General features: G+C 34.9%; 1 protein-coding gene across 2 annotated transcripts in view; it reads left to right on the forward strand.

Moving 5' to 3' along the window:
* Window positions 1-13,567, forward strand: part of LOC107072051 (ras GTPase-activating protein raskol) — a 66,477-nt gene extending 52,910 nt beyond the window's left edge. The window contains exons 4-6 of one of the 2 annotated variants that reach the window (XM_015331632.2): window positions 847-1,033; window positions 8,528-8,596; window positions 13,539-13,567. In XM_015331632.2, the coding sequence (XP_015187118.2) occupies window positions 847-1,033; window positions 8,528-8,596; window positions 13,539-13,552 (270 nt within the window). In that variant the 3' untranslated portion in view covers window positions 13,553-13,567. Of the gene's footprint in view, window positions 1-846; window positions 1,034-2,532; window positions 2,925-8,527; window positions 8,597-13,538 lie in introns of those variants that run through there. The other variant, XM_089172280.1, reaches the window with a different exon arrangement.
* Window positions 13,568-15,556: the final 1,989 nt, after the last annotated feature.

Consider the following 15,556-nt stretch of genomic DNA (forward strand, 5'->3'; position numbering starts at 1 on the left):
AAATCAAAAAAAAAAAAAACAAGCCCAAATTGGATGTAATTCTGATGGTTTTGTACTATTGCTGAAGTACGATTGTCATCGTCATTTTCATCATCCTTGTCATATTGCGGACTCGCAAAATGTTCATAGAACCGAGTGGTACGGTTATTATCAACGCAATATGTATATCTATAATGCAAGATATTTATCTCCCCTTTTCTCTCTTTCTCTCTCTCTCTCTCTCTCTCTCTCTCTCTCTCTCTCTCTCTCGATTCCTCGTACGCGTCAATGCGTTCGTTCGTTCGGTCTGTCGTATAATTGGCAGATTACTGTGCGAAAAGTGTACCATCAAAATGTATAGGAAACAAATTGAAATGAATAATTTGGTTGATTAGAGAGTAATTCTGGTGGAAAGTTAACGAGACGGATAACGAGCAAGATAAATGAATAAATATTGTAGAAAGAGAGAGGTAGATAAAAGAGGAAATGAGGGAGGGGGTGTGGTGTAAGATTCTTTCTTCCTTTGGATTTCACGCGACACTATGCGTTCTCCAATGAGCTCTAATTAGTGACGTCATCGAGTCATCAGGTCAATCTACGGTATTCTAAGATAAACCACCAGACACGCTCTTCCAGTCGTCGCTCGACTTCTCGCATGTCTCTTTTAAACGAACAACGATCCTCTTTTATCCGTTTATCGAACGTTGACAACATCAAAGATGGACGTGATTCGATATTACGTAAGTGTCAGCTGCACCACCACCACCACCACCACCACCACCTTGTCTTTCGATTTCGATGTTTTATTTTGATTTTTTTCGTGACGTTTCAAACTAATATTTTTGTATTTTTTGTTTGATTTTTCAGTTGGGGGATGCAATGTTTGTGGAACTACCACGAGTACGGTTGGACGGTGGAGCACGTGCCTTCCGACAACACTGGGGTTATGAATCTCGACCTTTGGCTCCACCACCCCCGTTAATAGAAGAGGACGAAGCAGCAGTCGAGCCAGAAACTGTCAGCCTTCGTGAAGCCAACACCGCGTCTCCGATAGGTGAGAATGTCTCGTCGTTTATCTTCACGAGAAGAACAACCTTTTAAATGATAGTTATCGTTGTCGGTAAAATAGATTCCTTTTTGGTAGTATTTCCATTTATCAATGAACTTCCTTTAGTATCTTATTTTATTTAATTTACATTTTTCGTTCTTAGATTTAAAATTGTTTATATATATATAATTTTCCATAATTTTCTTTTTCTTTTTAATAATTGATTCAGTCGGTAACAGATCGACATTAGTCTTTAACTTACCAATGCACATATTAACAACAATTTCTATTTAACCGACTGCCTAGTAGTATTCTACCTTATCGATAGTTTTTCTCCACGACTTCTAAACAAATTTTTATTATTTTATTTAAATATATCAAATTTAATGACGTATCATTCGTAGCATTATTGTTATTGAAACGTATTATTTGTACACGAGATTTTGATACGATATTTAACGTAATACGATTGAAATTGAATGAAAGTATACGTTGATTAAAATTCAATCCAGACGAATAAAATGTTTGTAAAACAATGTCGGGAGAAGATTTTAAGAAACGATTTGAAAAGGGTTAATACAAAACGGTATTGACATAGTCACGAACTGAACATTGAGAGCCCGTTATCCATAAGACTTTCCTGATGCGATCATCGTTCGAGCATTGTCTGAAGCACCGGATATGCCCTCACCGGAAGAACCATCCTAGTCCGAAGCATCTGAACCACGTACGATTATTCGATGTGTGTCCCTCTTCCCTCCTCTTTCCTCCTCCTCCTCCTCCTCCTCCTCCTCCTTTTTTCCCTTCGTGTCTTTCTCTCTTCAACGACGAGAGCTCTTTGTCGCGTCAGTGATCTCTCTTGGGTGCGTCCGTGTGCTCGTTCAAGGCACGCATTAGCGCACGCATGAGCGCACGCATCACGCTCTATTCATGTATATAATATTAAATGCAAAGTTGTGTTTCTTTTTGTCTTTGTCTTATTTCCTCTAATACAAATCTAAATGAATTCGTCACCGTCACGTATTAAGGCTTTTAAAAACTCCGTGTGAATTGCACCGTATTATTCTTTGCAACAATATCCGCCATTTTAGTTTCTTTTTTTATTTTTTGCTTGCTTATTCATGACCCAATTGAATAATAGTATAGATTATTTTCATGAAATTATTTCTATTCGAGTAGTAAATCTTTTTTTTCTTTTCAATTAAATTTCGTAAAATGAGAAAGAACAGATTGAGAGTAGGGGAGATAGACAAAGAAAGAAAGAAAGAAAGAAAGAAAAACTATCTCAAAGTAATCTCACACTTTCGAAAGTTACGTCTTACGGAAATTCGTCCGGGCAAACTAGCGGGCACCGTTAAGTGGCAAGAAGCGTGATTAAGTGCCGTAGTTGCGAATTAAATTGGGTGCTGTTGTAGTAGTAGTAGTAGTAGCAGTAGTAGTAGTACGCTTCGTTTCGTATTCTAAAGGTGTATACTGCTTGTATTTATGAACGTGTGTTCATATAGATGTGCCTGTACGTGACACCATTTGATTACGCACAACAAGTCTCAAAGCTTCAACGAACAACATAAAGGATTGCTTGAATTCATAGACGAGGAAAAAAAATCATATGTAATTAGAAGAAATTGAAATGGCCACGTGATCTCACGTGTTATTATCTCGCTCGTTTATTTTTGATTCCTGGTAGAGGCGATGGTTTAAACGCTATAATGACCATCGAAGTTTTTACATTAGTTTCAAATATTCAATTAGAAAGTTTTCTTATTTTAATATTTAAATAAATAATACTAATGCAATTTATAATAGTTTATTTTAAATTTACAATGTTACAAACTTTTCAATGGTACTTGTGTAATTTCATTGTAAAATGATAATGAATACTTTGACATTTGTCAAATTGTCGAATTTATTCGCGACACCAGACCACATAGAATTAATAATAATTATTTTGGGCGTGGCGTGGCGTGGCGCGTGGCAATTCGACCTATCTAATGTAATTTTGAATGTAGTCACCAGATAGCGTATTCAAATGCTAGAGATCCCAATACAGTGTAATAAACGAAATCGGTTGAACAAATCTACTTGTTCGATAAGAAGATATTTTTTTTCTCGTGGAAGTTACACTCATTCGGTTTACTCATCCTCGTTGGTTGTTTATTTCGTAAAGACGTAGCGCTTATCGTTCGACCGACAACCGCACATTTTCCTCTAGCAATTTCAAGGCGTTTACTGTCAGGAGACAGTCAGTCTGTCATCCGACTTCTTCGCATACGTCCACATCAAACAAAATGAGAGAGAAAAGAGAGAGAGAGAGAGAGAGAAACAGCTTACGAATAAACAAACATTCTCAATACACGGTTTTTTTTTATGGTGTTTGCTTATTCGTAATCACCCATAAATGTTGTATTTCCAAATGTGTCTTTTTTAAATACTTTGTTACAACTACGTTTATTAATTTGTCATTTTTTTTGTCAAAGGTGTTTCCTTTTATCTACAGTGATTTTCAAAACGTCGTGGTTTGTTTTTGTTTTTTTTTTTCTTTTTTTTTTTTTGTAAAGTGTTTAAATTTTAGTGCGTGTTATAAGCTCGTTAAATGGAAATTATTTGGTCATCTTATTCGAATTTCAAGGAGGAAACTTTAAACGTTTTGTGGGTATCTTTTGGTTTGAACAAAGCGTTAGAACTCGACTCCGTCCGGTGAAATTAATATCGACACCGACAAGATGAGTCGTAAGAAGGTTTGGAACTCGATTATACGACGTAAAAAGAACATAGATTCTTATTCAGACAAGTGTCCTCAAAATTCTTGTAAGTTTCTCATCCATGTTTTTATTTTCTCTATACGAGAGTGACATTGAAATATCAATTAAATATTAATTAAATATTAATTAGTAATAATTGATATTTGATTTGTCATCATCGTTACTAAGTGAACAACGAACGATAATATTACGAACGTTTAAAAGACGTTAATATATTTAAAAATATATTTGTGTGAAACGTATTTGTATTGTGTTTGAAGTGTGCAATGGCTGTGCATGTGGCTGTGGTAAACCGCATAGGCTCATCGGAGAGACCCCCATGTTTTTCTACGGAAATGGAAACCGCACTTTATTTACGTTTACGTCATTAACCAAAAACCCAACTTCATATAATGTTGTTGCCTTGACTATTTCCCATTTTTATGATCATCTCGTAAAACATTAAATGTGCGTGCGTCGTGTGTACATGCGCGTAAGAGAAAGATAGATAATCAGAGAAAATTTGTATGAAAACCGATTTATCTATTCGTTCCTTTTCATCTCATCTCTTTCAACTTTGAATCTTTTCCAGCGCAATATCAAAATTAGTCTTGCACAATGTCAGGGAGTATGACGAATACGAGATTCGAGTTCACGGTCACACCGTATCTCTTGTGTTTTATTTTTTTTTTTTAATCCTCCATAATGTTCTCGTCATTTTCAAATCATAAATATTCATATCTCTCATTTCACGTTTATTCTCGTTAGATTAATTATTCATTGATACCTCCTATTTTTTATACAGGATATACGCGTTAAAAAAATCTGTTGATGAATCCAAAGGCTCCTAGAGAAGATAATTTTCAAAATAAATTAATCAAAAAAAAAAAAAAGAAAAAAAAAGGGAAAAATCTGAACTCTAGTATTATATAATTACACTAATTTAAATGATATAAATTTGATTAATGTAATTTACAAATTATTATTTATGATGTTATGCATAACATCATAAAAGATTATACGTTTGTTGAAAGATTCATAATAAACTTCAATCACGCGACTGAAGAATATTCTTTGAAGATTTAACTCGTGCTTTTTTTTGTGCAGATAAATATTTTTACAAAATGAGAGAAAAGCGATACGTTTCTTCAAGGGAGATATACGCTTGACGAGCTTATGAAGTATACTTTCTATGCTAAGGTACACTCACGTTCCGTAGTAGTAGCTTCGAATTGTAAAAAGGAAAGACGAAGAAGAAGGGACAATAAAGTCTGAGCACGCTTTGCCGTAGGGCAGACACTTTGTACTTGGGCTCAGTGGTAACAGGAGAAGACAATGGCAAACCCTCGTAACGCGATCCTACACTTCTGTACTTCGGTTACAACGTGGTACAATTTAATCTCTCTCTTTCTCTACTTGCTCTCGTTTAATTATGCTTCATACATATGAACACGTATACACGCATCCCGATACTTTGACCATGATTGACTCCTTTTAACAGTGACGAAAAACCTTGAAAAATACGTTAATCGTTCTTAACGTTAACAAATTAATTCTAATACTTTGTTGTTTTTTTTTTTGCTCTCTTACTTGTAGGTGTGATCAAATTATCTTGTAGACTTGACACCCACATTTTTATCAACGAATAAGTGTGAGATGATGCATATTTTGAAATAGTCACAGGAAACGCCATTTACTATGTTGCTCGTTGTAAAAGCTCGATCTTTGTCACATCTTGTCTTTCTCTTTCTTTCTTTCTTTCTTTCTGGTTTTTTATCTCATTGAAGTGTTGGTCCCTTTCGAGAATTTTCTTTGTTCTCTCTCACTTCGGAGCTCTAATAATCGTCGAGTTTCACCTACCCACGTACTACGTTGGGTTGGCTTACGAAACACTCAAGGAAAACAATGTACACGGTGGTCTCGCGTCGCAAAACGCAAAAGGAGCGTTACGAAAGCGGAGAAGAGAACGAGAGAATCGTGGATTGCGAGATTTTTCGAATTCTCTCTCTCTCTCTCTCTCTGAAAGGCGCGGAAACATCGAGTAAACGTTCGAGCATTATAGTTAACTGTTTAATCAATTTTTACTAAAATTAAAAACTATACGTGGGTGCGCGAATATATTAACCCATTAGCTGCCACGATCCCCATTTGGGAATTTTGAAATTTTACGTACACCACTCGATTTTATGTGGACTGTATGGAAAAATGGCATAGTAATAGCTATTTTGTATGTATAGGATAATAATACAAGAAATAAGTAATAGTCTCTTATTAATTTTTATTCGTGCAATCAACCACAATCCCCATTGAAGACTTTTTACAAAATATAAATATTTCTGAAACAAAAAATAATTTGGCAGTTAATGTGGGTTAATCATTTGAAAATTGTTAATTATGTTTAATCGGTTAATATTTCTTATTGATGTTGTCACTTTTATCATAAGATAGTGTGTGAAATATTTGCTGCGTTATAATTATTCAACAAGCTAATAATGACGATATATCACGTTACTTCAAGTGAAACGTAACGCATAGAGAGATTAGAAATGAACAAAAAAAAAAACGTCGTTTCGCTCTCGCACTTTGGAGATGAATGACGACGACGACGACGACGACAACAACAACGTTGACGTATATACACATGCATACATGCACAAGTAAATGTTATCTTGTTTTTGAAGTGAAAACTTCTTTAGAATGGGTGTGATTTAAAAAAATGTAACGGAGCGGTGGGAGGCGATGAAACGGCCAAGATACTAAATAAGAAGAGAAAATGTTATAATATTATAATAATAATATAATTTGTATTAGGTATACGTGTGATCTGCACACATGTTGTTTTTTGTATTTTGTTGTTGTTGTTGTTGTTATTACATCTATAGAAGAATTTACACTCGTGCGATCGCATTTCCGTATATTGGGCCAAGGGGGTCTCTCCGATGATATGGTTCATGTGAACCATTAAAGGCTATTAAATTACACACAGGCATTACATTAATTACAACGATCAATTACTTCTAAAGAATTAAATCCCTTTCGTAGGAAGAAGGAGAAAATGATTTTAACCAGAACTAAATGAGGTATAAAAATGTTCTCGAATACGTTTAACTATTTCTCGGAACTGATTATACATGAAATAGTTGATTTTTTTGTTTATTATCGATTACAGTCGATAATTTGTCGTTAAACTTTCTCCTCTATTTTTGTCGTAATATTATCGGCACGTATTTCACAAAAAAGGAAATAAAATAAGAATGAAAGATAGAAATGGATGGAAAGAAAAAGGAACTCGTTTGAATGTAGCACCACAGTTGAGAAGAATTTCCACGATGCCAAGAAAAGTATCACAACAGAGGCATACTTTGGATCCGGAGCTGTCGTCTTTGCTAGAACAAGAACGAGATACTAATCATCTCTTGGTTGAATGTAAGTTCTCACATATAGGTGTAGTAGACGCAACCCAAGACGATTATTAAGCCATATTTAGAAAATAAACCACGAGCAATCTTATTCCTATTGTTTTTTCCTTATCTACTTCCTCGTAATTGTGTTTATAACGGGTGTTGCCAATCTAACGCTATGAAACTAACCAGTTTTAAACACAAAAACAATAAATTTGGATATTTTCGCAAATTTTATAATGAAGTATTATTCGTTAGAACATTTCAATTGAATTGTACTTTTCGTTTCAAACGGAATTTACTGATAAAGGGATAAATATATTTGATAGAATAAGAGAGAAAAAAACAGTTGCACCAACAAATTTTGTATTCTTTGCTCGTCTATCGACCACATACGTGGTCGACGCAAACAAACCCAACAAACACAGCACAGACTTAGACACGTACGTGATATTCATGCACAGGGATAAAAGATATTCACGTTGGGAAAGGATAGAATACTTTTCTTCCCAATGTTTACGCGAGGAAAGATCACTTGGAAAGCATCCAACAGTATTTTTACGCGTTTCGTCGGCTTCGAAAGTGCGGGAAAGAGGAAAGAGTTGCTCTGCAGCTTCCGCCCCCTTCCGCTCCCTTCCTTCTTCTCGCCAACGAAATGCATTTTTACTTAAAGGGTGTTACATATGTAACTTTGAAGATCGTACTTATTTCCATTACGTCATTTCTATCCTGTGCTTATACGATTCCTGACCTATATCCGATACCACGAATCCTCTACCACTACTAATAAACTACCATGTACATGCTGCCTCTGGATTGATTTGAAAATGTAATTCAATATTGAACCAGTAATATGAATCTACGTGCAGTATTAACCCTTAAATTGCACATGGGACGTTTGATATTCCAACAAATTTTTGATTTCTCGAAAACGACCGTAGTGAATTCGAAAAAATGGGTTATTTGTCTAGTGTCATCTAGTGTTAATTCAAATAGTTATATAAAACCTAATCTATTTTAAAAAAGATGTATGAAACTACTTTGAAAAAAATTGCGAGGTCTAAATATTAAATAGCGGCTTCAGGAGACGCGTTCAAACACCCACAGGTGCACTTTAACTAACTTTTACCAAGTGTGCACTTTAAGGATTAAACAAAAATAAATTAGATATCGTGGAGAAACGAAAATGTATTGGATTGGTCAAATTGTTATATTTTATATTGAAATACAAAAATTCATATTTTATAATACCAATCTAATACTATAATTGTAAATTATATAACCGTACATGAATCGTTGATTATTTAAATTTGCATTACCATTAGTTAACTCTGATAATGTTTTACTATTTGTTTTAGGTGAGTTGAAGTCACTCTCACTGCCGAGAGGATATCCTCCGGAAATAATTGTGAAGCAGGATGATCAAGGTAAAAATGAGAACTGCGTATTATACACCTACACGTGTGTGTCGTATGTATATATGTATGTATGTACCATTAATTACGTCGTTCGAGATCTCCATATACAGGTAGAGAGAGGCTTTTTATATCGTTCGAGTATTCGTTTAATATCTCAAAAAGGTATCACCTCTTTTTTTTTTTTGCTACTCGAGCAGACCCCAAAGTGTCTACTACTACTACTCGACCTAACTTTCGCTTCTATATCGTCGTTGCAATAAGTTCACTCTTTAACACGTCATGTCATTTTTTGACGTTAGACTATGACATGTATTGGACCACGCAGCAATTTTTTTTTCTTTTAAAAAGATTTGCAGTTTTAATATAAATTTAACGATTCATATAGAAACATAACATCGACTCGAATGGTTACCCGATGAAAAATATTTCCAATGTTTGCACCAAATATCAATATTTGCAGTTCTGTTAGATAGCATTTATTTATTTCAATATTTTTCATAGAAAATAAATCCATGCATCAGAGGATTAACTTGCTATGTACCTTGGGAATATAATATAATATTATCCTCGGGAAAAATAACTTGGCACGCGGAGTATATACTCGATTGAATTCTCATTGCTAAAGTTCAAATTTGTTGACAAGAAAAATATTCCAATGGTAAAAAAGAAATAATCGATTATCTTTTTTCCAACTGACGCATTTTGGCAAAGAGTGAGTATCGGCTTCCCGATTATCGGTCCTTTAGAAATTCTAGATACTCGGTCGACCACGGGCATTTCCATCTTACCAATGTACCATACATAGATTTGAACGTTTGCTATGCAGAGATCGATTGAAATGGATGATGATGGACGGACATAGGGAGATTTCGGGATAACAGTTTAACAAATTCTCTGATTTCTAGATTATATTAGATATATACGACGGAAAGTCGTTTCGTTTTTCTTTTGTAAAAATGAAGGGAAGTGGTCATAAATAGTTGAATTTGATAAATTTAACCTCTCGATCGATCTCATGTGTTACTATTTGTCGGTTTGCATCAACTATTTATTTATTGCGTCAGCAAAAAACGAAATGACTTTCCGAACCACCTAATATAATCCACTTGTAAAGACAAAATATTGATAACATATAATAATTCATTTGTTCTTTAGTATTATACCAAGTCATCCTTATATAGGTCATCCATGAATCTGTAGGAACGATTGACCCATTTAGAAGTTGTATCGAAAGAGTTAATCATTTTCTCTCTCTCTCTCTCTCTCTCTCTTTCACAAGTTAACCCCTAGGAGAATGGTACAATAAAGAGAAAATTTGTAGAACTGAAAGAGAGAGAGAGAGAGAGAGAGAGAGAGAAACATTGTCGCGTAACGAAAAGTACGATTAGCCATAGCCAGAACATATTTACGATGCAGTATGGCCCTGAGCCAAGTTAATGCGCCAAAGTTACGTCAAACTACAGAGCAGAGGAACGTGGCGCGCACTCTCTTTGCTTGTGGTTTTAGGAAACTCACTTTATTACTATTCTCTACTAGTAGAGGGGTTGTCTCTTATTCGGTCTATGTTAGCAGCGAACACGTCACGTACGCGATTGAAGGAGTAGTAGGTCACAAAATGAACTTTTTCAAAATACTTTTGCTTCATGCACATTTTTCATCAATCATTGGGGGACGATTAGGATACATTCTAAATATTTTCTTACTTTTATTTATTGAATTTTTGTAGTGTGTGTGTGTATGTGTGTAAATGTAAGATCAAATGAATGGAGAGGAAACGATCCAATTTTAGTCGTAGCGAGGTAAACTCATTGAAGACGAGAATGCTTTTAACGCATCTTGTTAATCGACCTTGGCCTACTATCTCGTGGTCAATAACGTCGATAGTTAAAAGACACATACGTTACTTATAGTTAGATACTAAAAATATATCGTGTACTCGATAATTTGTTATCATCTTGTCTAGATATAAAACGAGATCTTTAAATATAATGTCATCGTGTCGCGCAATTACTTGACGCTTCGATTGATAATTAATAGGCGTTAAAAAAAAAAAAAAATTCTCAAGTGAAACATTTATCCACTTATAGATAATGTACATATTTAGCTCGGATACGAAGTTTTTTTTCTTTTTGCTTTATTTTCTATAACGTTGTATGTAAAAAAAATATAAGAACGTGCATTTTCTCTTTTTTGTTTTTTTGTTATATGTTTCGTTCCGGAAAATGAATTCTCGTTGAATATCGAACGGGCTAATTTTGATTTTGTTCACGTTGCGAAAACAACATTTTGATCGACCTCGGATGAATTACGTTTGTGTAGGAAAAGAAAAATGTAGAATTTTAAATTAGGTTAATAGCGTTGATCTCTTTTTTTCATTTTCGTCATCTCGTAGAAAAGTAGGTTTGATTTTTTCGTAGAGATTTTGAAAAAGAAGAGAAAAAGATAGAAGAAGAGTAGGTTGCATCAAGCGTTAAAAATAATGTCCGGTGGCGTCGATTGTCTCGCGCGTGGTGGTGGGTCTGGGTTCTTTGATAGCAAAGAGGAGAGGATGAGGAAGAGTAATTTACGAAGAGAAAGAGAACGGTAGGGACATCTTTCATTTCCTTTTTCCTTCTTCCCCTATCAGATCCCCGTAGAATCCAGGGGGGCCCCAGCTGAGAATAGCTCGTGCTCGACATAGGGTCCCCATCATTCTCCGTTAAGATTTCCCTCTTTTTTCAAGCTCATGTCTGGATCATCTCTTCCTACACAACACGCTGCACGTTGCAGTTAGTAATGTTACCACCACTACTATTACAAGGATTTCTCTTCGTCCCGTTCTTCTCTCTATTTGTTTCTCGTTTCTGGCCAGACGACTTGGCGCGCGTGCCACTTTACGTGTTCCACCAACCTATTCATTCTCTCACTCTCTTATCGTTATCTCCCTTTCCCCTACATCTCTTTTTCTTTCTTTCAATGAGCTAGTCAAAATCCTCTCCTCCTTTTATATATCATTGAAAATTTATCTTTAAAAAAAGAAAGAAAAAAAACCTCGACGAATGACCCACTTAAATAATAATAATAATAATAATAATACGAACGCTAGAATTTCTTCGATAAAAATACGACGATAGGTATGTAAATAAAATAATAAAAATCGAATAAAAATCGAATAAAAATCAAATGAACGTCGTACGCGGGCCGATCAGCTGATCGACGTAGTCCAATAAATGTGAATAGGGTAGGGTGGGTGGGGGGATTCGATGAAAGCGCCAAGAAGTGATCGTGGCCAATGGTGGAAGTTATGCCAGTTACCTCCTACGCTCGGGGAATCCAACGAACGAGACAACAGTCCAATTCCGATGTTCCCGCGCGACGGTAGACGATCGAGAGAGTAGTGCTTCTTCTTCTCTCGATCCGCCTACTGCGAGTATCCATCCTTTCTGCTACTATTCTCTTCTTCCTCCTTCACCATACCACCACCACCATTACTACCACCACCATTTTACCACCACCTCCTTTTGGTGCGTCGTAGTCGTCGTCGTCGTCGTAGTCGTCGTAGTCGTCGTCGATGCGAACATCGTTGAACGCGCCTCCGCGTCTCGTTGAATCGAGCTCGCGAACGGGAAGTTGTTCTTTCGTTAGTTGTGTGGTTTTTTTCCCCTCCTTTAGAGTGGTGTTCCAAATAATAATAATAATACGTTATTTCAATAATAAAATGAATATACTTTAAAATAAACACACATAGAAAAGAGGTAATATATTTCATTCAAACGTTGATTTGTTCAAAGTTAACATATCGGTGCTAATTCATTTGATTTTCTTGTTGTTGTTTTATTTCTTCTTTTTTTTTTTATCAAAACGATAGCAACTAATTGTCGTCGTTTCATTTCTCTTCCTTATTTATTTCATTTAATTTAATCTATTTTGATATGATGATGATGACGACGACGACAACAACAATTTCTCTACCGTTACGTGTTTTTGTGCATTAGCGAAATAAAGAAAAGTTTTTAGCATTTCTTATCACCTCGAAAGTGCCACGACGTTATATTACCAACCGTTACCTTGCTTGTTACACTCGTTTTTCTAACCTTTACAATTATTACATTTTTATTATTCGATGTTTCTTCAAAATGAAATTATAAATTCTATTGTTTTATTGTTTATTTTAATATTTACAATTAGATTGAAATTATGATATTAATTTTAGTATTTGTACGAAACAAGAAAGGGGCCTTGTCGCAAGTAAATGTAAGACAAATTTTTGAAAAGAGAAGTGTTAGGAGATAGTACAAACGTAGATTAAGTTAGATAGATTAGATTTTGTCGTGGGTGGTGGTATCCTGTTCGAATCCGTTGCAAGTCTGATTCTCGAGTTATACAATTATACATATACACATATATACATATATATATGTTTATGCATATATATATAAATGTACATATGTACGTTATCTTTCTTCAGGGAAAGGAAAATTGATGGATGAATTTGATCGTAAAAGACGAATCATCTGTAGTTTTTTATCTATTTCACCAAGTATTATTATTACAGTTCTGCTTGTTTCTTTTTTTATCATAAACATGTGTATATGGGGCAAGTGTATACGTCTGCTGCTGTTATACCTATCCATTTAACTATCTTTATCTCTTTTTCTCTCTCTCTCTCTCTCTTTCTCTTTCTCTCTCATTCTCTCTTTTCTTCAGCTACAAAACAGTGGAAGAGTTCGATAACTTTGAAGCTTCTCTCCAAGGATGATCTTTCACCTTGACGTCTTGATCTATCTCGAAGGAAGATCTTTTACTCGTGGAGAGCGTGTTCGCGTGCGTGTTTTCACGTTCCCACGAACACTCGAATATTATTTTATACATACACACACACACACACCCTCCCTCTTTCTATTTCTCTCTTTCCCTTTTTTTTTTTACGAATTAAATGTAATTTTCGGTATATGAATTTTCATTTTTACAGAATCTCAAGGGTGAGAAGATCCTTCTTCGGAAGAAAAGCTTTTCTCTTCTTTGTTTCTCATCTCTACCCTTTTATTTTGATTTTTATTATCCTTTCTTTTGTAATATCCGAAGCTCGTCCTTCCTCCTCATCCTTTTCTTCATCGTCTTCGTTGTCCTCTTCGTCGTCCTCTTCGTCGTCCTCTTCGTCATCGTCGTCGTCGTCGTCGTCGTCTTCGTCGTAGCACGAAAGTGAAAACCAGTTATAAACCTTGTCGTGGTGTTCTCTTGCGCGACTCCGTTTCTTTTCCGTATTTGGTCGAGCAATGAGCTTGTTCAATTCTCCAAGAAGTTATGTCTTAGGCGGCAGACAATTTTTCTCCATGGTTAGAGGACAAAGAGAGAGAGAGAGATTCGCCTTTTCGATCGATTTCTTTATGATAAACCATCATCTTCTTCAAAAGATAATATTTGCAAAACGATTTTAAAATATCTTATTTTATCCCTTATTTATCTTCGATGTTCGCGACTCTAAATTATGAGAAGAAAATGATATAATTTGGAAATTATAGTATTGCTTGTGTTTATTGATGTAAGACTCAAAATTACTATCATTAAGTATGTATAATACGCTACTACTTATACTAATAACATACTACATCATTTTCATATTATATAAATACATATATAATTTGTTAATATCGTACTATAACTAATTTTAAGAGTGTATTTGCGAATCTATGCGAGCTGTTTAATGGTATTTATAGGACACCGTCGTGAAGATCCGTCAAATATTAAAACACTATGATTATATGAAATAATAATTTAATTTGGATCTATTTAAAAATAAAATCACATACTTAAGTAAAAAATACAAGTACGTAAATGTTGTAACTAGTTTAAACGATATGATGTGTCATCATGTTATCTAAAAATAAGGATGAAATGTAGAAGCTACTAAAAAAATACGGGGTTAATTGAAATCACACAATGAGAGCGTAAAAAGAAATAAAAAATAAAAATAAAATCAGCGAATGATTGATACGAGTTGATAAGAAATCAAATCAAAACGGGGATTTACTTTCTCCTTTGATATTGGACTATTAAAAAGAGGAATGATCTATCATTTATCGATAACTTCCGTTAGAAGAAATCTTTGATAATCGTTTGGCACGCGTAACGACTATTAAGAACCAAGAAGAACTACTTGCTTACTTGCTTGCTTGCTTGCTTGGTGGTAGTCGTAAAGGAAGGACGAGTTTATCGTTTGAAAGCAGATAAAAGGATATCGCACCTGTTTGCACTAACCGCCATGACTAAGCGTATCTTTTCCTTTCTTCTTTTTTTATTATTATTCTTATTCGTCCTAACATTTTCTACTTACTTACTTACTTACTTACGACTAATGGAAGGAAAACCATTCTTCCTTCCGTCCTTTCAATTTCCTCCTTCTTTTCCCTTTTCATTAAGCTCCGGTCAAAGACGACCACTACAGATCATTAACGAGCTAATACTTTGAATATTTATATTCGATAAATAAAATAAGATTTGCAGAATGACTAAAATAAAATTCATGGGTGGAGGGTTGGGGTAAGTTTACGAAGGCTAATAAATATCAAGAAAGGTCAATGATATTTTCGTATAGTCGGTCCCCCAAATATTCTTTCCCCTGTTCTTTGTTAAAGTTCCTTTCTCGTCGAGAGTGCACCAGTTTTCGGCTTCGACGTTTCACATATATGAGAAGAAGAAGAAGAAGAAGAAGAAGAGGAGCAGGTGCGAGAACCTTTCGAATTCGCAGCTTTTATTCCAGTCACGATTCTTCGGCAGGTGGTGGAAAGGATATTTCAGGGACTCACTCGTTCGTTCGTTCGTTCGTTCTTTGAATTTTCTTTTTCAACAGAAATCGATATCTTCTGTCATATATATTTTTTGGGGATTTTTAATCAAAATCTTCATAAAGCTCGTACTTCTTCAATTTTTCTTACGAATTATTGTGCATTTAATTATTTTATTGTACATAAATTGTCATCGTTGAAACGT

Source organism: Polistes dominula, unplaced genomic scaffold (genome assembly GCF_049000335.1).
Source record: "Polistes dominula isolate Pdom_NZ unplaced genomic scaffold, Pdom_raw_medaka contig_73, whole genome shotgun sequence".
NCBI lineage: Eukaryota > Metazoa > Arthropoda > Insecta > Hymenoptera > Vespidae > Polistes > Polistes dominula.